Source organism: Oculina patagonica, chromosome 1 (assembly GCF_052425735.1).
Source record: "Oculina patagonica isolate OP01 chromosome 1, crgOcupat, whole genome shotgun sequence".
In the NCBI taxonomy this organism is placed as follows: Eukaryota; Metazoa; Cnidaria; class Anthozoa; order Scleractinia; family Oculinidae; genus Oculina; species Oculina patagonica.
The window spans coordinates 22,704,317-22,727,321 of NC_135758.1; the positions used below are offsets into that span (position 1 = coordinate 22,704,317).

At 37.9% G+C, this 23,005-nt stretch overlaps 1 protein-coding gene across 3 annotated transcripts in view; it reads left to right on the top strand.

The window, feature by feature from the left end:
• Window positions 1-302: 302 nt before the first annotated feature.
• Window positions 303-23,005, top strand: part of LOC144633479 (C3 and PZP-like alpha-2-macroglobulin domain-containing protein 8) — a 45,630-nt gene continuing 22,927 nt past the window's right edge. For 2 of the 3 annotated variants that reach the window (XM_078492364.1, XM_078492420.1), the window contains exons 1-18: window positions 303-523; window positions 2,641-2,827; window positions 3,705-3,882; window positions 4,645-4,697; window positions 4,836-4,856; window positions 5,156-5,207; window positions 6,296-6,369; window positions 6,715-6,754; window positions 7,194-7,278; window positions 8,344-8,449; window positions 11,245-11,493; window positions 12,130-12,330; window positions 13,310-13,411; window positions 14,210-14,284; window positions 14,460-14,705; window positions 15,511-15,660; window positions 16,419-16,592; window positions 21,104-21,179. In XM_078492364.1, the coding sequence (XP_078348490.1) occupies window positions 459-523; window positions 2,641-2,827; window positions 3,705-3,882; window positions 4,645-4,697; window positions 4,836-4,856; window positions 5,156-5,207; window positions 6,296-6,369; window positions 6,715-6,754; window positions 7,194-7,278; window positions 8,344-8,449; window positions 11,245-11,493; window positions 12,130-12,330; window positions 13,310-13,411; window positions 14,210-14,284; window positions 14,460-14,705; window positions 15,511-15,660; window positions 16,419-16,592; window positions 21,104-21,179 (2,134 nt within the window). In that variant the 5' untranslated portion in view covers window positions 303-458. Of the gene's footprint in view, window positions 524-2,640; window positions 2,828-3,704; window positions 3,883-4,644; window positions 4,698-4,835; window positions 4,857-5,155; window positions 5,208-6,295; window positions 6,370-6,714; window positions 6,755-7,193; window positions 7,279-8,343; window positions 8,450-11,244; window positions 11,494-12,129; window positions 12,331-13,309; window positions 13,412-14,209; window positions 14,285-14,459; window positions 14,706-15,510; window positions 15,661-16,418; window positions 16,593-21,103; window positions 21,184-22,578; window positions 22,762-23,005 lie in introns of all 3 variants that reach the window. The other variant, XM_078492481.1, reaches the window with a different exon arrangement.

Genomic DNA, 23,005 nt, shown 5'->3' on the forward strand with positions numbered 1-23,005 from the left:
GTCTAACAGAGAAAGGAAATGAAACTCGAGATATTAAACATGACAACTGAATTTTCAACAGAAACTAATCTTCTTCTAACTAATCTTCGCTTCAGTGCTCCAAAAATAGTACATATCCGTTCACGTTTGTCGCGTTTTCTTTTGCTTTTGTGTTTACTTTGCTGTTCAAGCTGATAGAGCAATGTGCTTATTATTTTAACGATTATCAATTGTTATTATTGGGTTAAATAACAAACAGATTAATTGTTTGCGACAACAGTGGATTGAATTACATATTTAAGTGCCAGCAACCAAAACGCACATTCTCTTTATCTCTCTCTCGTTTTGGACGGAAGCCCGTGGGTGTGTAAGCTTAACTTACAATTTTACGCAACCACTTCCTTCATATAAACGAAAAAAACCTCCTCCCTCTCATTAGAAGCAACGTCTGTTCGTCAGGCGCATGCAAGAGGTTCAAAATGAAGACTACAGTCGCCTTATCGATTGCCTTGGTCGTCGCTCACGCCGTGAGTCTTGTTGAAAGGTAAGCGTGTCGTGTTTATAGTGTAGTCTCGCTTTTGCAAATGAAGTTTTCCAATCACGTTTAGCTCAAGCAAAAGTCAGTCTTATCCACAAACTGAATGCGTACGTGCGTTCTTGATAACTCGACATACCAGAGTTCGGTTTGAGCGCAAAATGTGAAATGTGCGCAAGAGATACAAGAATTGAAGGCAAAGCTTCGTTGCGATCTTGCGATCAATGCGCACTTAGGCTTTCTGTTCGCAACTGAGTAAACGATTTGGGAAAAAAAGCAACATGCAAAACCTTGTCTGGAACAGGTTCTCGAAAGCGATATACTAAAATGCAAGCATACATTTATTCTGTTTTTTCTTTTTATCAATGGCTTATAAAACTACGCACTGCTCAATGTAGAGAGCAGAGTTGTTATCTCTGTGATTTTTGACAACGGTATAATTGAAGGTTTTACAAAAGGAAGGTCCTTTTAGCCTTTCAGGAAATCTGTTATATCATAGCAATGATGTGTTATCAATCGGGAAATGAACAATATTTACACGTCCAAAAGTTACCAATTCCCATTGGATTAAAATCTTTGCCATTGTTTTTGCCTAAATAGTTCTCCGATAATAAAGCAAGGTATCGTAGACAGGGTTAAAGGGTCAGGAATTTTATCAACAACATTTCTTCTTCATTCTATTGTTTTGCGCTGAAAATAAACGTTAGCGCTTGCAGTGTAGCATGCCAGCGGAACAGCGGGTATCAGACGTTTCAGCTCGAATTTTCATAATCTAGAACTCTCTCCAGAGGTGAAAGATACTCTTTCAATTTTTCTCTATGTCTCGAAAACCTTGAAATGGTTTTTTCTAAAATTTCTCTTGCTTGAAATAGGAAAACTACGAAAATACCAAAAACATTTTTGACGCATTTCGCGGTAGATCGAGGTCGGTGCAACCTCGTCCCCAGGACGAGTCTGGGAGAAGGGATGCTTGGCGAACTCCCGCCATGTTTGAAGTTTTTGTCGAATTTACCTTTGGAGAGCTGGCATTGAGCCAAAAGAAAGGAAGTTCATTGCTTTACAAGAGCGCTGATACCTTTTGACAAGCTATGTGAAGTTTTTAGAGAACAAGTTTCTCTAATTTAAACGAACGGTATGCAGAGTTCAAGGGAAGAACCGACTGAGTGTGCGCGCGTACCGCGCGCGTAAGGGTCAACTCTGTTGGGTTTGCCTCGTTGTAAGAACCTGTGATATTTTTTCTTTGTTTTGGAGCTTTTGTTTTTGTGTTCTGTATTCTTTCGAGGTTCTTTGTTGTCTTGGTCGTTGTTTATTTTCGTCACTGGTGAGTTTCACAGGTTCTTACAGCGAGGATGACCCACTTTCTTCATCTTATAAATTATTTATGAGCCTTATTAACTTTTTTGCGATTTTAGTGTTCTTTGTTGGCTGTCAAAAAAATTGCCGTGTTAATTCGTTTGTTGTCAAACTTAGCAAGGAAGGAATCTAAAGAGAACTTGAAAATACTCAGAAGCTAACGATGTTTGTTTTGGTTGCCAGCTGGCATTGTTTGTCTTTACATTCACCTGGTTCACACCATCAAGATTTCCAGGTTTTAGTGATAGACCCAACTTTCTGTAGCCTGGTTCACAGTGTGATGCAAATGCAAATGCAAGAAAAAACATGTATGAACTTGCACCATATGTGAATGTTGCTTGCTTTTGAACTTGCATATACATCGCAGCTACATGGCTCATGGATTGAAGAGCAATAATTAATAAGGTATATTTATACCATGCAGCTACGTAGCTACGTGGCTATGTAGCTACGTGGCTATGTGGCTGTGTAACTACGTGAAGCTGCCTAGCCACTGTTTTAAATATCGCTTTGGAGTGGCAGGGTGTTCTGCAGTTTAGCCGCAAATGTGAACCTGGCATATGGGTTTTTTGGTGCATTTAATCCACGCAGAGTGTTGGGTGAACATGAAAAAAGCTCACAAATATAGCGCCATTAGGGGGGTAATTTACAAGGTTTTGAATGCAAAAACCATTGAAACCTTTATTTGTCAAATAGAGAAAGACTGATGTTATTTTTGTTATAAATGCATGCTACATTCAACTTCTTTTATTAATTTCTTTCTTTCATTGCAGTGGCTACCTTGTAACATCTCCAAGAAGTTTTCATGCGGGTAGCACTCAGGAACTATCTATCAGTCTTATTGATGTCAATGAACCGTGGGTTATCAATTCCACAGTTAGTTACAAACATGGCGGTGGTGAGATTGCTAGTGATGGCGCACAATTCACTAGTGATGCTGATGGCACCCTTAAACTTAAGGTAAAATTGAAATAAAACACCCTTAAGGAGACCAATCTGGGTGCAGCTTAGGAATTTTTAATCCCTTAAAAGGATACTGTTTTCATGCCTGTTTCGTATGGGAGGTCCCCCGTCTCCCAGGTAATTGTCCCTGGTATACCGGTACATATCACACCATCAAGTCCCAATAATTGTGACTTATTTGATGTGACCATGCTAAATACCTGTACGGTTCTATGTAAGGCTATCCAAATCAGGAATGTTGCTAAGGGCCGGTTGCTGGCTATTTTCTTACAAGGGTACTAAGAAACTAAATAGAAAAAAATAATGGCAGGCAAAACGGTGGAGATGGCGGGTCCTTTTCTATCACGCGAACAAAGATGATTCGACGAAATGTAAAAGTGACTACTATTTTCAATATTTTGACCGGTCAAAAACGACACATGACCGAGCTAAACTGGGTTTGGACGGTCAACATGGCCGGCAAGTATCCAAAAATTATTTTGAGCCCTGTCAGCCGATTAGTGTTTTCTTAGCTAAAGTATATCCCTGCAAAAAAAAAAATGTAAAAAAATATGTTAATGTTGCTTATAGTGGTTATGCGACCTAAACAGAGGAAACAAATATTCTAAATAAACATGTAACATGATTGAAATCCCAACTGGCAGGAGGCAGACAAGTTGGCTATATACAAAACGTGACCGAGGATTTGAACTCAGGACGACCGGAAACAAATCCAGCTAGTGGCAGGGTAGAGGTTTTGAAGCCTGGACCTCCAGATTACAACACCAGCACCGTAAACCACTTGGCCACGCTCCCTCCCCTATAAATGCAAGAATTCTTTGAGCTATGGAGTGTTATGTTTAATGACATGCACTATCATTTTTTCTGACTTCAGATACCAAGGGACTTGAAGACAAATGGTAAGCAGAGTATAAGAGCAAAGTTGACAGTTTTTGGAGGACCAGCAGATGGAAAGCTTGCCTTTCAAAAGAGTGAAATGATCAGCATCGACATCCCAAAGAATTCAATCTTCATTCAAACAGATAAACCCATTTACAAGCCAGGACAGACAGGTAACTATATATAATACTGCATGTCATGAGAATTGAAAAGTGTTGAAATGTTTTGTTTAGATAATAATAAAGTAGAGGCACTGTCGAACCTATAGTGATGGCCAAAATTGTAATATAGATATCTAGCCAAGACTAAAGGCAGTGCTCTACAGTTATTTGTTATTTCTTGAGCATGGTACCAACTTGTAACTGATATATGGATATACAGACAAAGAGTAATGTCAAGGATTGAAAGCAATTATGAAAATTATGAAAATTGCTTGAGCACAGGAGCTCCCCTTTTACAGACAGTTTTATTATACATGTACTTGGTCTCAGAGAAACAAGAATATTTAAATAATCTCTTCCTCTATTACATAATGGACACCACAAATTTTGAACACTCAGCTCTGGCCCTTTTGTAACTGAATTAATGAGGTTTGACTACACTTAAGCATACAAACCATATGGTTTGCTTTACAGTACATTGATGCAAATAGTTAACTATAGAAGCTAGTACAGTGGGTTATGCTTTGTCAGCATTTACTAGTCATAGTCAGTTTGTGTATACTAGACTAGGACCAGGGCTTTTTCTAATGATCCTGAAGTTTTAATTCAGAAGTTTGCATCCTGGAAGATGTGGTAATCGGAAACTCTCAAAATATTTTTGTGCTCTTTAAAATTCATGTTTACTGTATACATGTAATCCTCATTCTGATGAAGTTTCATCAAGATAATGAAATAACTTTTAATTCAAGTTTTTCTTGATTCTCTCTTTTGTAGTCAATATGCGCATTGTTGGTGTGGATGAAAACCTAAAACCGCTAACAGGACAGGTAGACAATTGCTGTAGCTCTAGCTATTGCATTTGTTAAAATGCCACTTGATGTACAACTGTTCTTACATTTTCGCCACTTATCACTTATAAAATAATTTATAAACACTTCAATAAACTTTGATTTTTTTTTTTGCAGATTGAAAGAGTTACTATCACTGTAAGTAAATATTTACTTGTAAGTGGTTGATGATTCTTGTAAAATGGCGCATCATCTTTCATAGCAGAGAAATGTACTTTATACTCAAGATCTGTCCTTTTCTTTCTCCTTTCCATCCTTGGCAGCAAATTTTCATGATTATATTGTTTTACAATAAAAATTTAACAACTTACTGTATTTGCAGTAGATGTATGCTTCATCCTTAGTTAATTTTCTTGGTTGCCCAGGTCAAGTAATAGCACTGTAAAAGGCTGTTCTGTACATGTGGCTTTATTGTAAATTTGTCTTTGCTTTTGTAGAGCCCTAGTGGTGTGCGTACAATGCAATGGGACGACAGTGCCTTTGCTGTTGGTAAGTGAAGAAGGGCTATTCCTGTTAATTATTTGAAGTATATATAATTACATGCAGTGGACTATTTTTGACGAAATTCCAGGTGTTTGGATTGCTGATGAAACACTTTCTTGAGTGTTTGCTATATCTTCTGAATTGAAACAAAAATCATCCTCAGTCATAAAAAATAAATGAAATGAGACACTGTGAATCCCGGCCACTGAAAAAAAAAATTCAATGGCTCAGGTGGGATTTGAACCCACCTCCTTTGGGTTGCATGACCACTGCTCTACCATCGAGCTACAAAGCCACAGATGGGAACAGCGCGTGAGTGATTCCCATATGAACTTACATGTGGACAGGAGTTTCCTGCAACAAACATGTGGAACATATAATACATGTGAAGACCAAATAAATGCAGATGAACAGTGTTTCGATTTTAGTTAAGAATCATCCTCAGTCATAACAAATAAATGAAATGAGACACTGAATCCTGGCTACTGAAAATAATTCAGTGGCTCAGGTGGGACTCGAACCCAGGATTCACCGTACCTCATTTTATTTATTTGAAACAAAAACTAAGGAGTAAACGGAAAAACAACTACCACTTTACTTGACTTTACTACCAGGGCTGTCGTTAAGGGCTGTAACCCTTAAAACCTGTCATGGCTGAGATCGGTTTAGGAGGGTTAAAATTTAACGTTGAAGTATTGGATGCTGTGAGATTTAGCAAGACCAAATTTGGGTGTGTTGAACACAACAAGTCAGAATTATGTAGAAAAGAAAAATGCTCTATTTTTGCTTAAACATAAGTTAAGGTTGTAATTGCCACAAAATGAAAGAATTTCATCCTTGATCAAAGATTGATCAGTCTAAAAACGGGAATATCAGTACTTACAGAACATATTAGTATGGCATAGTACTGTAAGTTCTGAATTTAATAATGTGATAATATTAAACACAATGTATGACAGCTAGTAAAGAAAATAATGTTCATATCTGGCTAATATCTTCAGCAAATCTCTTTCAGGATTTGCTAAAGGCAGGGGGTGTTATTTTCAGTGGCTTACAGTACTAGCTAGTAGTCCTAATTTTTTTATGTGCAACAGGAATTGTGAGTCTAAAGTTTCCTTTGTCAAGCCAGCCAGTTTTAGGAGACTGGAAGATAGAAGCTACTTTTAAGGTATCACACAAATTCTACACATCTATTCACTCCTTCTACTATCTTACCTAGAGTGTTACTGCTGTTTTTTGTAGTCGATGGCCTGCAGTGTTAATTAATTGCTTGACAACTGAAATTAAATGTTTAAGCAACAATCTAGTAGTAATGTAAATTTTCTAAGGGGCAGTCGGTTTCCCCAACATTGATGAATTATTTAGAGACATGCCAGAGTGATTTTTAAGCACACAGGAAACATAGTTCAGGAACACAACAGAAGTGCATAGAAAAGCCCCACTCGCACTAAACTGTTCTTAAAAGTTCCCAATTCTTGTCTTCTTTCAAAATAAATATTTCTGTACATTTTAGGGTGAAAAGAAGACACTTGTGTTTAAAGTGGATAAATATGGTAGGTATATAAAATATTTTTAGCATTTGGTGATGGTAGTGTTGAATATAATATTTTAGATAAAGAACCAATGAGGTCTTATGATGTATTGTAGTTGTTGTGCCTGTACATTCAGATCTTTTGATCAACACTCAGTCCCATAGTGAACATCTGTTATTAGCAGACACTAAGTTACACAGAAGGTAGACAGAAGATTCGATTGTATATGAAATGTTGCATGTTCTGGGATAAATGTTTCTCTGGTTGTGAAGTTTTTTGTTTGGCAGGGGAAGGGTGGTGGTGGTGGTGGTGGTGGTGGTGGTGATAAGGTTTAGGCATTTGTGCATCACAGTATAAATAATTATTAGTTTGCACCTCAACACATGCAACTGTCACTTTGGTTTGTTTTGTTTTTATGCTCACTGAGTTTATTTTTATTTGTTTACTTCTCCAATAACAGTGCTGCCAAAATTTGAAGTGACCATTGAACCTCCAGCTTTTGTGTCAATGAAAAGCAAAGTGATAACAGCAACCATATGTGCTCAGTAAGAAAAGACAGTTCATGCATTTATCCCTTTATTAGTGTGTTGAAGAACAGCTCTCCTACACAGACTGTCGGGCAGCTGTACGTCAGCTGAAAGATACCCACAGGTTACCGACAGCCTACCAACAGCCTTCCCTCTGCATCATGTGACCGACATTCTCCCAAAGAACAACTGTCACTTGCAGTTTAAGGTTTATCATTCATTGTTTAAATGAAAGGAGATAATTGCCTGGAAGAAATAAGTTTAAGTTAAAATAAGAAGGCTAAATTTAGAACCCAGTACCTGATGACAGTTTCAGTACATAAAGGATGAAGGATAATCCGAGTAAGTTCATTGTGTCCAACAATTCAGACCACAAATGAAGATCTTGATAAATAGATTGTAATATTTCGAACTATACCATCATCAGACTAATAAAATTAACATACAAGCTAGATCTTAAATAATGTGAGTGAGGAGACGAAAACAATAAGTTTACTCAGGAGAATAGATAGAGTTCTCTGCTGGATTTTAGTCCATTGTTTAGGGAACCTTCTCTAAACAATGGACTAAAATCCAGCAGAGAACTCTATCTATTCTCCTGAGTAAACTTATTGTTTTCGTCTCCTCACTCACAGTATTTAAGATCTAGCTTGTATGTTAATTTTATTAGTCTGATGATGGTATAGTTCATACCGAAATATTACAATCTATTTATCAAGATCTTCATTTGTGGTCTGAATTGTTGGACACAATGAACTTATTCGGATTATCCTTCGTCCTAAATTCAGAAGAGATACATGTTTGGAAAGCCGCCTGAAGCTGTATGGAAAACTAAGTCTGCAATAATTTTCTCCAGGCCAGGCTGAGGAAAGACAAGTTTCTACATGTAGATGTCATGATAAAATCTGTGTCAGCTATCTACATTTACTGTGCTGTATGATTTCAGTCATTACACTGAGTCTAGAAAGATTGATTATAATGGATTGGAAAATATTTAGAAAAGTCTCGAGATTTGTTTGAGCCTTGTATGTTATACTGTCAGTTTTTTTCTTAGCTTATTAAAGTTTTCTGATCTTTGATTAGTTACACCTATGGACAGCCAGTGAAGGGAAGTTTTTCAGCACTCTTTGCCTTGAAAATGCCGAGGTGGTACAGAACCTATGAAGCACAAACAACCACAACAGGAGAGGTATTTGTTTTTATTATAAGCTGCCGCTGTCCTGATAATGCATATAACTTTTAAGGGGATAATGTCGCAGATTTTAACAGATTTTTGAACAGCCATTTGAAATATACATTTGTGTCGTAGAAAACCTAAAAATAATGGTCTATTTTCATTAACCACTGCTACATTTGTGCACTGAAACTGTTAACAAGTGTCTTTGGCTGCAAATGGCTAGCAGGGAAATGGATTACAACTTGAGAAATTAAGGCTTAACTTTTCAAGTTGTTTCCACATCTTTAAAGATAATGTCAAAGTCATGGGTTAAGTTGCCTACCACTTGTTAGTGCAGAATGCACTTTTGTGATGGTTTGGTGGGCAGTCGTGTGATAAACCCCTAACGCGCTAATGTGTAAACTTTTAATCAATTAATTAATTATTCCTTGTGGAGGGGGTGGGGGTGGGGAGCACCTGACCGTACCCCTAGGTAAAACCTGGAGCACATTTACGTTACTTTAACCCTTTCACTCCCACGGGAAATACCAAATTTTTGTAAAACGGTAACTATAGACCCAAAGACCACATGCAATATACCATTTGAAAGGTATTGTTTCTGGTATGTCATAAATCATACTAACAGACACAGAGGAGGTCACTGTACTATTTCAAAAACGAGTGCGAGTGTTTCATCACGATTTCCAAACACGAGAAAACAGATGAAAGCACGAGGCCGCTTCGGCCGAGTGCTTTCATCTGTTTTCGAGTGTTTGGAAATCGTGATGAAACACGATGCACGAGTTTTTGAAATGACTTCTCTAAAGAAACAATACAAAATTATGCAGTGTCGTATTTTTTCCCATTTTTCTTTAATGCCTTGTATGTGTGATTTGTTGTATTCAGTCGGCATTCATTGTATTTGTGAGCTTTTGTTTTTAATTATCCAATAGTTTCGCGTTGCACCAAATTTGTATTCTAAAAGCGTTGTGAACTTGAAGGGATTTACATATTGTTTTTGCCATGGCCGAAGGAAGGTTTCGCTCCCCGAAAACAATCGAGGAAGAAGAACTTTGCGTAGAGAGAGCAGTACCGAAGTCTACCAGATATAAAAATAAGTGGGCAATAGGGATTTTTGAGGATTGGCAACGAGTGCGAAGTGTCAATGTTCCAATACTCGAGGTTGGTGGAGTTTTTAAAGAGTATGAATTGCACAAAGTTCAGCCGCTTACGTTAAGCCGCTAAGCCGTTAAGCCATTAAGTTCAGCCGCTTACGCCGCTTACGCCGCTTAAGTTTCTCAGAATGTGGATATGGATACTATGCCAGTCTGTTTTGGCGACTTTAAGAAATGTACTGTAAACTTTAATTTCAAATGACTTAGGCTTGTCAGTTTGTAATTTGAAATGTTTTTCCTGGTCATTGTTTATTAAAAATTAATGATTCATGTAAAGCTGTGTTTGAGTAATATATGAATATGCAGATTAAGAACAATTTTTTCACTAGTGATGAAAACGTGATGAAACACTAGTGATGAAAACGTGATGAAACACTAGTGATTTTCAACTGGTGTTTCATTGAGTTTCCAACTCATCCACCTGACCCGAATGGGGCGCTCTGGTTGGCTTATAACGTCATGAATTATTAATGAGTTTGAGAAGTTTTAATTCAAAAGGTGACAAAACCAAAAAATATAAATCATTAAAAAATATCTAATTCCGCCTATATTTTGGGTATACCCCTAAACTATAGCTTAATTTGCAGCTCTTAATGTGTGGGTTGTTGTCAGATATTTACTTGATTTTAAAATTGAAAGAGGAAAAAGTTGCAAAAGTTATAGGGGTGGTTAATCGGGTCTCGTATGCTAGGGGGTATGATTTTATGCTTTTAAAAGAAAGATCTGTTCAAGACCATTTTCCTGTCCAAATTTCATACAAATTGACCAAATATTGAGCATGTAATGGCATCTTGTGCCATATGGCACTCTTGGGAGTGAGAGGGTTAATATGAAGATCTCTAACGTATATATATTTGTTTCAGAAAACCCTTTGCTCTCCTTGTGGTACTACTCAACGTAATTTACACCAAACGCATGCGCAGATTAGTCTACGTTGTTTTCTGGAACTATCATGAACATCGCTTGTATTGCGTGTTTGCGGTAGGCTTCCTGCAGACTTCTTGGCGCCAAGTAAAAACCGCAAATTAATTAAAACTTGCACCGGGATTTTCGGCGTGAACACCTGATAACCAGGAAACAAATATCCCAGCTGTACTGCGTTTTAAAAAACCTGTCGAAAAATATGTTTTTTGATTAGATTTGTTTCTTTAGTTTTTGAGAAGTCTTTCGTGCAGTCTAAACCGTAACTTAATTAAATTAAACAAATGTCATCGATGCCGCCGTAAAACAAACAAAAAACAAAAGTTTCATGTTATCGCATTTTCAAGGAAGACAAAAGTATTTTGTTACAAACGAACAAAAGTGTCGTGTTACGTTTGCAAAGATTAGCGTAAGGAACACCTGGGAAAGAATACAAGTAGCCTGTGAACAGTTTTTCCGAAAGTAAAATAAAGCAAATAAACACGAACATATATAAAACATCATACTTTCAATTGTTCCATATTGCATTCTGCACTTACCAAATCATCGAGATTTTTTTAGAAGGGTTTACACCAAAACAGGCAGCACAGTCATTTTAAGGGTCATTTTCACACAGGGGGTTTCAGGCAGCACAGGCTTCAATGGGTAAAAGGATATGAAAATAACAAAACTCATCACCAGGGGGGTGCATTAATAAAAAAATCATTTTTAATCTTTGTTGTTGTTTTACAGATTAATGGTTGTACAGATGTCACAATCAATTCAGACATCTTAAAAACAAATTTACGCCACCACTATGACTATAGCTATTACTATAGTTCTTCAAAGATTGCTATAAATGCCACTGTGAAGGAGGCAGCAACTGGAGTTTCCCAAAATGCTACAGGAACAGAGACACAGGTTATCCGAGCAACAGCAAAACTGGAATTTCTTCCAAATACACCCCAAACATTCAAACCAGCCATGGCGTATTCTGGACAGGTATGTTAAGATGGTTTCTGCCAACCATTTGAGCAAATATACAGGCAAAAATAAAGTTACCAAAGAGATCACATAGCATGGAAACAGTTTGAGCACAGCTAAGAAAAAACCTACCAAAACTTTAGCTCTCAAGCTGACCCCACCAGAGAAAGATGGATTTGAAATTATCTACATTTCAGTTAATAAAAACGGACGTCTTGCGCCGGTTTAAAACAAAATAGCGCACATTTAAACATTTTTATGAGGTTTGACTTTAATTTTCTCGAGAACGCTTTAGAGTTTTATCATGGGGTCACTATAACACAAATGAATTTCAGTGAGATGTTTCAAATAGTATATAAAATGTTACCGAACTATAAGTAGATTTTTGGTAAACTTGCAAGTCAAAGGGAGAATTTTATATTAGATCGAGTGTCAGCTAAGGCCTTATTCCATGCACCCCTTCAATTAAAAGCAATAATATTGTTTTGGACTATAAGAGAAAAAAGGAAGTTGTTCTGCATTTGAAATTTGCCTGAACAACCCCTGTGAATTTTTGAAAAATCTCCAGGAGCCAATGGGTTAACTTTGTATTTAATAATAGGATTATTCGCTGTATTTTGTATCCTTGATTTTTCTTTTACCTTTTTTACATAGTTGAAAGCCACTCTGCCTGATGGAAGTCCAATGAAGGGAGAAACTGTTGAGATTATTGTGAATTCACGATCTTCACAGTGGTATTGGGGTAATTCTGATGAATTCTTTCGTGAAAGGTTCACGGTCCCAGAAAGTGGAATTGTGGATTTTGTGGTTCCTAGTTCAAAAATACCAGAGTCAGCTAAAACCCTCTCACTTGAGGTTGGTTCTTTTATGTTTGTTATAAGAATGTTGACATAAAAGTATGTAATTTATACCACCTTAATAATTATTATAACCCACTCACTAATTCCCTTCTCTTCCTTAAGCAAATATAAGCCCAGGGCTAACAGTGTATTTTTTAATTTTTTTTTTATTAAATTGTACCAATGGTAAAGTTGAACAACAACATATCAGGGGTTTCAAAATTTTTTGAAGTAGGCGCCAGCAACTCATGGAAGAGTAGGCGGCTGTGACAACACTGAGTTGTTTGTCGCCAGCCTGGTTGCTATAACCAAAGTAACTGGCAACATATACCTTAGAATTCTGGTTATAAGCCCTGGGCTTATACATCTTCGTAAGGGGTTTTGCGGGTGGGCTTATAAGCGGAGGGGCTAATATTCGGGGGGGGGGGGGGGAGTGGCTGTAAGTGGAATGGAAAAAACGTTTCGAAAGAAAGCCACGGGCGTGTTGGTCGAAACACGTTATTAAGTTAAAAACGCATAATAAAGCAAGGTTTAGCCTTGTTCAGTACTGTCATCCGCAGAGGGGGGGCTTATAATCGGATGTAGTTTTTTGTTTCCAGGTAGCTGGGCCTATAACCGGGAGGGCTTATAAGAGGGGGGCTTATAACCGGAATTTTACGGTAATTGAGTAGCCGGTGGAACTCTGGCAGTCTCCTGCATATATAGGCTAGATAATTGGTGCAAGCACAAGAGTTTGTTGCTGGAACCTTAACATAAACACTGATGAAGGGGTTTTCTGGAAACGACTGACTATTAACTGGTAAATAAAGCTCTTAGTCAGCGCTCCATTTGCAATTTTTTTTTTTGCCCAACATCAGTCTTATCCACTTGGCCATTTTCTCTTTAAGAATTTAGATCATTCTTAACCTGAAATCTAACTACATATCATCATTTTTTGTTATTATTTTTACCTACTTCATAAGTATTAATATTTGATTTTTATGTATATTTTTTAGGGAAAATACAGGGGTAAAAATTTGGCATATTATAATGCTAAGCGTTGGTATTCTCCAAGTAGCAGCTACATGTCAATGGAAAGAATCCTCACACCACAGAAGGTTGGAATTATTTCTTCTTAATAATAATATTAAAATTGAAGCACTCAAATAGAAAGGTGAATCCTGCTATTGAGCCAAGTGGCCCGTCAGGCTGGAGCTTATCCCACAAGTATTTCTACTCCCCCTTGGATGGGATGATAGTCCATCCCAGGGTCACCCACCAGCGTTCAATTTGCCAGTTCCTATTCATACTGGGTGTACAAAGGCACTAGGAGAGTAAAGTGTCTTGTCCAAGAACATAATGCAGTTTCCCAGCCAGGGCTCAAACCCAGAACACTGAATCCGAGTCTAGCACACTAACCATTAGGCCACTGCGCCTCCCATAAGCACTTAAATAATTCAGTCCTCATTACAGTTTAACTTCTTGAACTGGGCTTCTTGGAACCGTTATAGAAGACAAAGCTAAGGGTGGCACCAAACCTTTTTTCCCAAATGAGCCAATTGTGTTGAAGAACACAAGATCACTATTGGATGAAATAGTAGTCGATGGGTGTACAAATTCAAGTAAAACATATCTTTACTTTGAAGCTTCCTTTCACTTGGTTTCAAATTTTGTTGTAGAAATATTGTTCTCAATTAACATTCTAGTCGGTTAACTTTGCTCCAAGTAATGATTAAATGTGTCAATTGAGGCCTGTACTTTGTGTACTTTATTCCGAGCTGTCACCGATCCACATAAAACGTTTTGCTCTAAGTGTCCCAAAGTAGTCACACTTAAACATTATGTTTAAAGTGATTTTCTTTGTGCAGCAAAAAGAGAGTAAAAAATGGACTTACAGCTTTTTGTTGATTTAATAGGTTGGGTCAACTGCGAAAGTGTTATTCAATTTCACAACTGGCACAGCAACAAAGAACATTAATTTCCACTACCAAGTGAGTACACGTCTGTGTTTTAATAATGCAAATTGAAGCCCATGCATGAGAGTTTGTCTTTGAATGTAAAGATAATAAAGTTATTGATTTCCAGCAATGATTTTTTAGCTTATATTCCAGCTTTGAAGTTTTTTTTTTTTCACATGAGTAATCTGGGTTATTTCCTGATATGAAGGTATTTAGTCGTGGAAAGCTTGTGGCACAAGGAAAGAAACCTCATGCAGTTGATTATCAGCCATCAATGAAGACGTTTAAGAATTCCAAGAGTGAAGAAATGTTTATAAGCCAGGGATTTGTTGAGTTTACTGTCACCCAGAAGATGGTGCCATCATGCCGACTCTTACTGTTCTATGTGCGGGATGACAAAGAGACTGTAGCAGACAATATGCTGGTTGATGTGGAGGACACTTTAGAAAATAAGGTAAAAGTAGTGCAGTGGAACCTTTATTGGACACTTCTGTGTTGAATTGGATATTTGGTATACAGTCAACTCTCTCTAAAACGCACATCTTCAGGACTGGCCCCAACTGTCTGTCTAAGAGAGCTGTCCATCTTATAGGGAGTTTAGTTAAAGTAAAATAACTGACAAAAGGTAGGGACGGGACCAATGTGGGTGCCCATCTTATAAAGGTGTCTGTTTTATAGAGGTGTCCAATAGGAGAGAGTTGACTCTATTGTAATGTATTGGACACTGGACATTATTACACATAGCTGCTGTTAAATCTTTTCGCAAAATAAAGTTTTGAAAGGACAGTTCCCCAAAGTTTGTAATTTTAGAATCCAGTGCTAAATGCACTGTAAGCGCCTATCTGCAAAAACAGTTTGGTTGCAGCTAGGGGACCACACAAAAACAATATTAAATAGATCTTTTAGCAAAATAAAGTTTTGAAAAAACACAGTCCCCCAATGTTTGTAATTTAAGAATCCAGTGCTAAATGCACTGTAAGAACCTAACTGCAAAAACAGTTTGGATGCAGGGGACCACCCAACGAAAAACAAAACTACTTGGCTTGTCTGTTGCCAGATCTCTTGTTTAAGAAATGCTTGTACCAGACGTCACTCTAAGTGTAATTAAAAGCAGATTGATTGGAAGGCTGGTACAATGGCAATAGGGCAAACTTTATTGGCCAAAATTTCACCAGCAGAGCTAGGCTTCTCCAGGGCCAGTACTATCTACCTATCTGCCAGTGTTACAATTTAACACTTGGATCTGCATTTACCAACAGGTTGATGTACGTTTTTCTGACAGCATCAGAAAACCAGGTGAACCAACTAGGCTTATCATAACAGCAGCTCCAGGATCTCAGGTGGCTGTTACTGCTGTCGACAAGAGTGTTCATCTGTTGAAAGGAGGAAATGAGCTGACTCAAGATGATGTAAGGTTCAGGCCCTGGTTATTCAAAGGATGAACAACGCTGTCCAGTGGATTAATCACTATCTAGTGGATAGTGCAGTTTGTTTTTTCAACACATCCACTGGATCGTGATTTATCAGGTGTACGATGTTATCCTTCCTTTGAACAACTGGGCCTAGGTTTTTATTAAAATTTAATGTAAATAATGTAAAGTACACGGTAACAATAATGAGCAAAATTGTTATTATTTCTCACACACAACTGGGAGCCAAGCCGCCAAACCACACAGCCTGACTGTTATTCAAGACATTACAAAAGCGAAACTACAGCTCTCATTACAACACTAGAACAAAGCTCTTGTTACAACACTTGAAAAATTAGGTTGAAACAATGACAACCGTCGAGCAACCATGAGAAAATGTTCAACTTAAAAAACAAGTCCTCCGACTGAATGCCAAAAAACAGCGAACCCAACAAGGGCCTCACACAATAGAAAAGAAAAAAAAGAACTAATGCTCTCAGCTAATACAGCTTTTAACACTGCAAAAAGGGGTGGGTGGGTGGGCGGGACTCAGGCAATGGTGAACAGCATCAAGAAACTGAGAACCCTACCAAACCATGTGACCTGGACCCCCGCACACTAGCACCCAGACCCACAGATGTGTGTGAGAAAAACGTTTTCCACTAAATTCATTCCTCAGCCAGCAGAAAACAACACTTTGTAATTGAAACTGTTCTTTAACAAAGATGTTAAAGAAAAGCATGATATTTATGTTTTAGGCGATCAGTGTGCTCAGCTCTCAGGATGTTGGACCCTCTGGAAGGTATCGCCCAGATTCATGCTATGGCAGGCCTCGTTGGTGGTTCTGGGGACCATTGCAGCGACGCAGCAAGAGAACAGTTATGCCACATTATGGATCCACAAAAGACTTGGATGCTTCCAAAGCCTTTGAGGTTAGTGTCAATCAAATGATCATAAGTATTTTTTATCACTAAATCTTGTGAGTTAGAGTGCTTTTCACTAAGTGTCAAAGTGATTAGCATTTGCTTCAGGTTTCAAAAGCTCCTCCAGCCTCTTTCTCATTCAGTCAGAAGTAAAACTAAACCTATCATGACACACTTCCGCATGTTTTTTGTGCTTCACCCTGGCTTCATGTATTGGGCAATTCCAGAAAATATCCATACACCACGACGGACGGCTTCAATATTTTAAGTCCCCCTTGCCTTCGGAAATTCCAAAATGCGTTACCCCCCCATGCCCTCGGAATTCCATAATCTATAACCCCCCTCCCGTTCGGATTTTTCCTTTTTAAGCGATGACGTGTAACTGATGACGTCATCGCTTTAATGCAGGCACCCGATCGACCGGATCCGTTTAGCTCAATCGAACAGAAATCAAGTTTAACTTAATAACAAGAAATCGCCGCGTGGAACACAAAAGCAAAATACTCCCGTGCAGTAAGAATGGGACCCTAAAATGTATAAACGAAAGAGACTAAATTTTATGTGGTGGGATCTATTAGATTTGGTAGACAGAGATTTTTAATTCTTAGAAGATACAGGGCCACTGTAAGCAAAAGACCGTTTGACCTTTCTCGCAGCTTAAAAGCTAGCTCCCGCGTATCGTATGTCGTTTATCGCAAGTCACGCTATAAGACCTATAATATAACGTAATCTTTGTTGAGACAACATAGGGAAATCAAAAAATATATATATATAACTGTAGTTGTACAATTGAGCAAATCTACGAAGAAAATGTATTTTTAACCCCTTGTGAAACGTCATCGCTTCAGCATGTATTGCATGCCGTTTATTTCTTTAAGTCCCTTACAATTCCCGACAGGGTTCTCAAATATGTCCAATTTGGCGTATTTTACATCAAATTATTTCAAATGACTCGATCTGTAACAGGGACTAACAGAGGCTGGGATGAAAATGTAAAAAAAAGTGTTTTCTCCTTACCCTTGTTCAACAGATACAACCTACATTAACTTTACATTGTCCCAAACTGGTACAGAACATTAAAATAACAATATCGTGTTATGTACGTGTGTACTTCCAGGTTTCGGAAGATAATAGGATCGAGTGCACTGACATATCCGCCATCTTGAATTTGAGCCTTCAGGGTCAGCAGTCGCTCCCAACCCACGCGCTTCAAAATGGCGTCTCGAAGCGTGGCAAAAAAGTTTCGCGCTCCACTGAATGTGCTGAATATGTTGTGGATCCGCTTTGACAAAAAAAAAGAGTGAATGAAGACATTCATCAACGTTAAGGCCTCTGGAGCTTGATGTACAACCCACATTTTATTTGTTTTCTTTTGTAAATGAACGCAAACACACGCCTGATCGATCGATACTTGTCTTGTATCTTCAAGTATCCTGCTTCTGCTACGCGGTCGTCAGTTCGTGCTTTATTTACAAATGAGTAATCCACAAAATTAGCATTTCAAGGAACACACTTGAACACACTCTCCTCTGGAAATCCAAGGTCTGGAACTCCCCCATGCCTTCGGAATTCCAATCGTAAGTATCCCCCCATGCCCTCGAAATTCCAGTTTAAAGAGCCCCCCCTTGCCCTCGAAATTCCAAAAAGCCGTCCGTCGTGGTGTATGGATATTTTCTGGAACTGCCCATTCACTTTGAGCCATCCCTGCTCCCCTTCCCTTGGGAGCAGGGATGGCGCAGTGATCCGAGCCTTCGCTTTCCACCAATGTGGCCCGGGTTCGATTCCTGAACCTGGCGTCATACATGTATGTGGGTTGAGTTTGTTGTTGGTTCTTGTCCTCTCTCTGAGGGTTTTTCAAAAATCAACACTTCTAAATTCCAATTTGATCGGGAACAGTGGACAAAAAGCCACCTTGTGGAAGTGCCACTGCAAATTCCCATTTATTTTATTTTTTATTTGTTTATTTGGTTCACTGGATTGTATGCATGTGCCCTTTGTGGTTGGCCAAAATTTCTACTTTGGTTTTAGTTTTACAGCACTCAATTAGCACACATTAGTTATGATGATTGATTCAGGTTGACTAAATATTATTGACATCACAGTGGGTTACATTTTTTTTATGATTTTAATTGAAAGAGGGCAGTGCCAGTAAGAGTAGAGGGTTGGACATAAAACATTTGTGTGACACAGAATTAAATGGCCAAAGTGATTATCCCTAATGGCTGTGTAAGTCCACAGATGCCAAAAATTATTCATTCACCCATTAAAGAGTTTTCAGAATAACTTGAGAGTTAAAATTATTTCCACATTATAAGTTTCCAATTTGCAAATACAGATTGAAGCACCTCTTTAATGTGGACATCAAAGGGACTGGGAAGAGTGTACGTAATATGGTAGTGTCCCTATTATAGAGATTATGTGAGTTTTTTACTCTTTTGGACCAGGAAAAGTGTCCATATTAAGGTGGCTGAACACAGTTTTCCGATATTTGGAATACGTACATATATCCTATATATTGCTGTCACGCCCAAACTGTTGCAGTTGACAAGCTCAAATTTGGCAGTTTTTAAGATCAGCTACTGCATTTGTAATTTTTTTTGGTAAGGTAATATCATGTTATGTTACCATGGCAACCCGGCTAATTAAAAATCAACCAAAAAAGTTGAATTCGGCTTGATTTCAGAAAATTCAGTCATCAGAATTTTTTCATCGTTTGTGTACAACAAACTAGGAAAAACTCTGAGATTTTAATACTGAAGTACCGGTAGTAAAGTTTTAACATAGGGAATTAATTTTTCTCAGCTTTATGTTTTATCGTAATGTCCTAGAATGTTTTAAAATTCCTTTGTTAAATTTAAGATATTTTGTTATCAACAGTTTCATTGCTTTCTTTCTGGAAAGACAATAAAATGCACAATCGCACCTTTTGATCAACTACAGTATTGTGCAAAAGTAATGCAAACGAAAAGCGCGAATTTCGTTCTTTGTTTTCCCGACATTTCTTCGATATTTCGCTCGCTAATTCGGGACGAAATTCGCAACGCTTTGAGCGATATTTCGCTAGAACAAAAGCCGATAATTCAACGAATTGTCGTACCTCAACGACAATTCGCGACGCTATGAGCGATATTTCGTTAGAACAACAACGACAATTCGCGACGCTTGGAGCGATATTTCGCTAGAACAAAGACCGATAATTCAACGAATTGTCGTTAGCACAACGACAATTCGCGATCAAAAGCGATAGTTCGCTAGTCCATTAACGAAATTTCGTAACACAGCTGACGGCAGTTCGCCTGTTTTCAAGTTAAGTTCGCCAGGCGATTGACACGATGCAACGTCATGTATCGTGCACGAAAAATGTGCTATTCGGAACTGCGCTTTGATTCTTCTTAACATGAATCTAACGGTATTTACTAAAAGCCATTGATCAAGTGAATAAGTCGCAAAGATGATACGAGTATCGCACATGAAATTTGCGAGAAGTTTTAAGCAAATTCGCTGCAGTTCGCGGCGGTTCGTTGTAGATAAACTTAAACTTACCTCATCTATAAAGACTCCGAATCCATTTCGTTACGGAAGCAAAGCCCAAACAGATGCAGTACGTTTAAATTGAGCCTTAAAAGCAATATCCGATAGCGAAGCAAAGGTTTTAAATGAACTGTTTTGACGTTTCTCAACGTCAAACGATGGAGATTGCTCGTGAACCACGTGTCGTAGTTTACTCGATCCCAGTCTCCTTACATTTTTACTGCTTCTTTTGCCTGTTGTTTTTTGCCTTTATGCAACGATTTTCAACAATAAAAGCTTTTCAAAACAAAAACAAATGGCCTTAGTGCAGAGTGTCTAAAATTGTACCTTAAAGTCTGAGACCTTATTTAAACCACTTCATAATTTCTGAACATTTTAGGCGCGTGAGAGTGCAGTTCGTAAAAAAATTAAACTCGAACCGCGTATTTCGCCTGGCACATTTTAAATGTTTCTGTCCTCAAGAAACTGTTCTAATTGCAGTTTATAATTAACTTTCTAACGGTCGCACGAAATAATTACAAGATTGTGAATTTTTCTTACAGCGAACTTTGCCATAAAAGCAAACACTGACAGAAAGAAAAGTCGCGTGAATGTTCGCAGCGAATTGTCGAGGTGAGCGAAGTATCGCGCGAAAGGTCGCAGCGAATTATCGAGTTGAGCGAAATGTCGCGCGAAAGAAAAAGCTCCGAAAAGCCAGGAAATTCGTCGAAATTCGTTTGCATTACTTTTGCACAATACTGTATGCACACGCAACATTTAAATTTTGTTTGTCTCAAAGTCTTGAGCGAGCTCGCACAGACTCGAATTACAGAGAGTGCACGGACACGGTGTGCAGCCACCGTAAAGAGGTGGCCATATTATAGAGGTATCCATATGGAGAGGTTCCACTGTCAATCATCATTTTGCAGATATTAAACCAGTTGACAGAAGTCAGGTTATTTTTTACGCTACTGTATACCAAATAACATTAATTCATAACTTTTTTTCAGGAAACTGGAGTCATTTATTTTTCTGATCTGAAGATTGAAACGGCCCAATGTGAGAGACCTAGACGTCCTCCATACTGTAAGTTGTGTTTCCTTTATTTTTTTTCCAGAGAAGTAATAATTTTATTATTGGTCTTGTCAATGCATTGTGGTCATTTTAAACAAGCTTAGGGAAGGGAATGTAAAACAAACTCAAGAAATTATGAGTAATGCTTCCTCAGTAGGTTATTTCGTTTGAATTTACAGCCTGCATTATTATAAACTTGTAGACATTAATTCAACAACAAATTTCTTACCTACTGGGTACTTTTTCAGTTAGTGCATAATATTGCTCTCTTGCAATGGGCAAGTAAGGCTGCTGAGTGATAAGAAGAGAATTCATTAACCTGCTAATTCGCTAATTTGCAAACCTGCTTTCCTGTAAACTCTTGCAAGGGGCGTGTGTGCAAACTATGCAGAACTTGAAGTTTTCGGCCCAATATTTTACCTTTACCTTTGTCCAGTATATACAGTTTTTTTGTCAAACCATCCTATGCTCTCTTGGTAGCCTTTCCTTTAGCTAACAGAAAACATTAATGCCATTTCATTTTCACTTGTTAGTTAAGGAACAAATTTCCATATTCTGCATTTTCGTGATCACTAGACTTAAACCAAGAAGGTCAAAGCTTTGTCTCAAGCAGCCTTTTGTATTATAATAAAACATTTCTCCAAAAAAAAAGGTCAAATCATTTATATTTGCCCAAGGTGTTTTAAAGCTACATGTATGTGGTACTGAAACTCTCCAAATATTTCTGCAGACTCTCTGACACAAAGTTAAAACCACAAATTAATCAAGAATAATTCAAATTGTCAGCTAGAGCGGTTGCTTTGTATTAAAAAAAGTGACATTACATCTCTCATAAACTCGAGATTAATATTGCAATTTAGTGTAACAGCGTCAGATCACTTAACTCTTTTGAAACTGTTGATCTGGGGTAGAGATAAAAGAGTAATATTGTCAGATTAATTAATTCTTATGTATGGTTAGAGTGGTTAGAGTTAGTCAGTCAGTCAGTCAGTCAGTCAGCCAACCAGTAAATTATTATTGGTCAGCACAAACAAGAAGTATTGGTCAAGAGAAATAACAACTATAACAGCAAACTTACAGGAATAGTAGAGAATTTTGCAGTGAAAAAGCAATGAGAAAGTCCAAGAGACCTGTGACTCATTGAAGACTCACGTAGAACAGACTGTCTAGAACTTGCAAGATATCCCCCTCTTGTCCCAAAGATGGCTGTTTCATTCTACTCTGGTGTGACGTGATCCATGCCACGTTTGTATCTTTGTTGGTTGTGCTAACAATATCACAATTCTTACACAAGAATTGTGTAATTGTTTCATTCATGTTTATTCTTCACTGTTTGTCATTGTTGTATCTTGGGTGGTGATCACCACCCACAACCTAATTCCAACTGTATAAAAAACAGCAAAAATAACAGTTGGCGGGTAGATGATCTTGTTGAGGAAGCAGAGGCTCCAGAAGGTGTGTCAGGAATCGTGGCTCCAACATCATTAAGAAAGAAGACAGGATCTAATTCACAGAAAAAATCTTCCACAAAGAAGCCATTACGTGTTCGTAAAGAGTTTCCAGAGACCTGGCTGTGGACTGAAGAAACTATAAGGTTTGTTTGTATCAAAAAGTAAAGTGGATCAACAGTGATTCTATTTTTATTCCAAATGTTGTAAGTTTTATAACAATAAAAATATTTACATTTTGCCTGAGAAACTGTATTCCATACAAATTTGCTGGAATTTTAGGGTTGACTTGATGAAGAATCATGTATTTTATGTTTAACAGGATATCAGCCTAGTGATCTGAAAAAATGGTGTAAGCATGTACCAAATTGTGTTAAATTGTATTTCAAG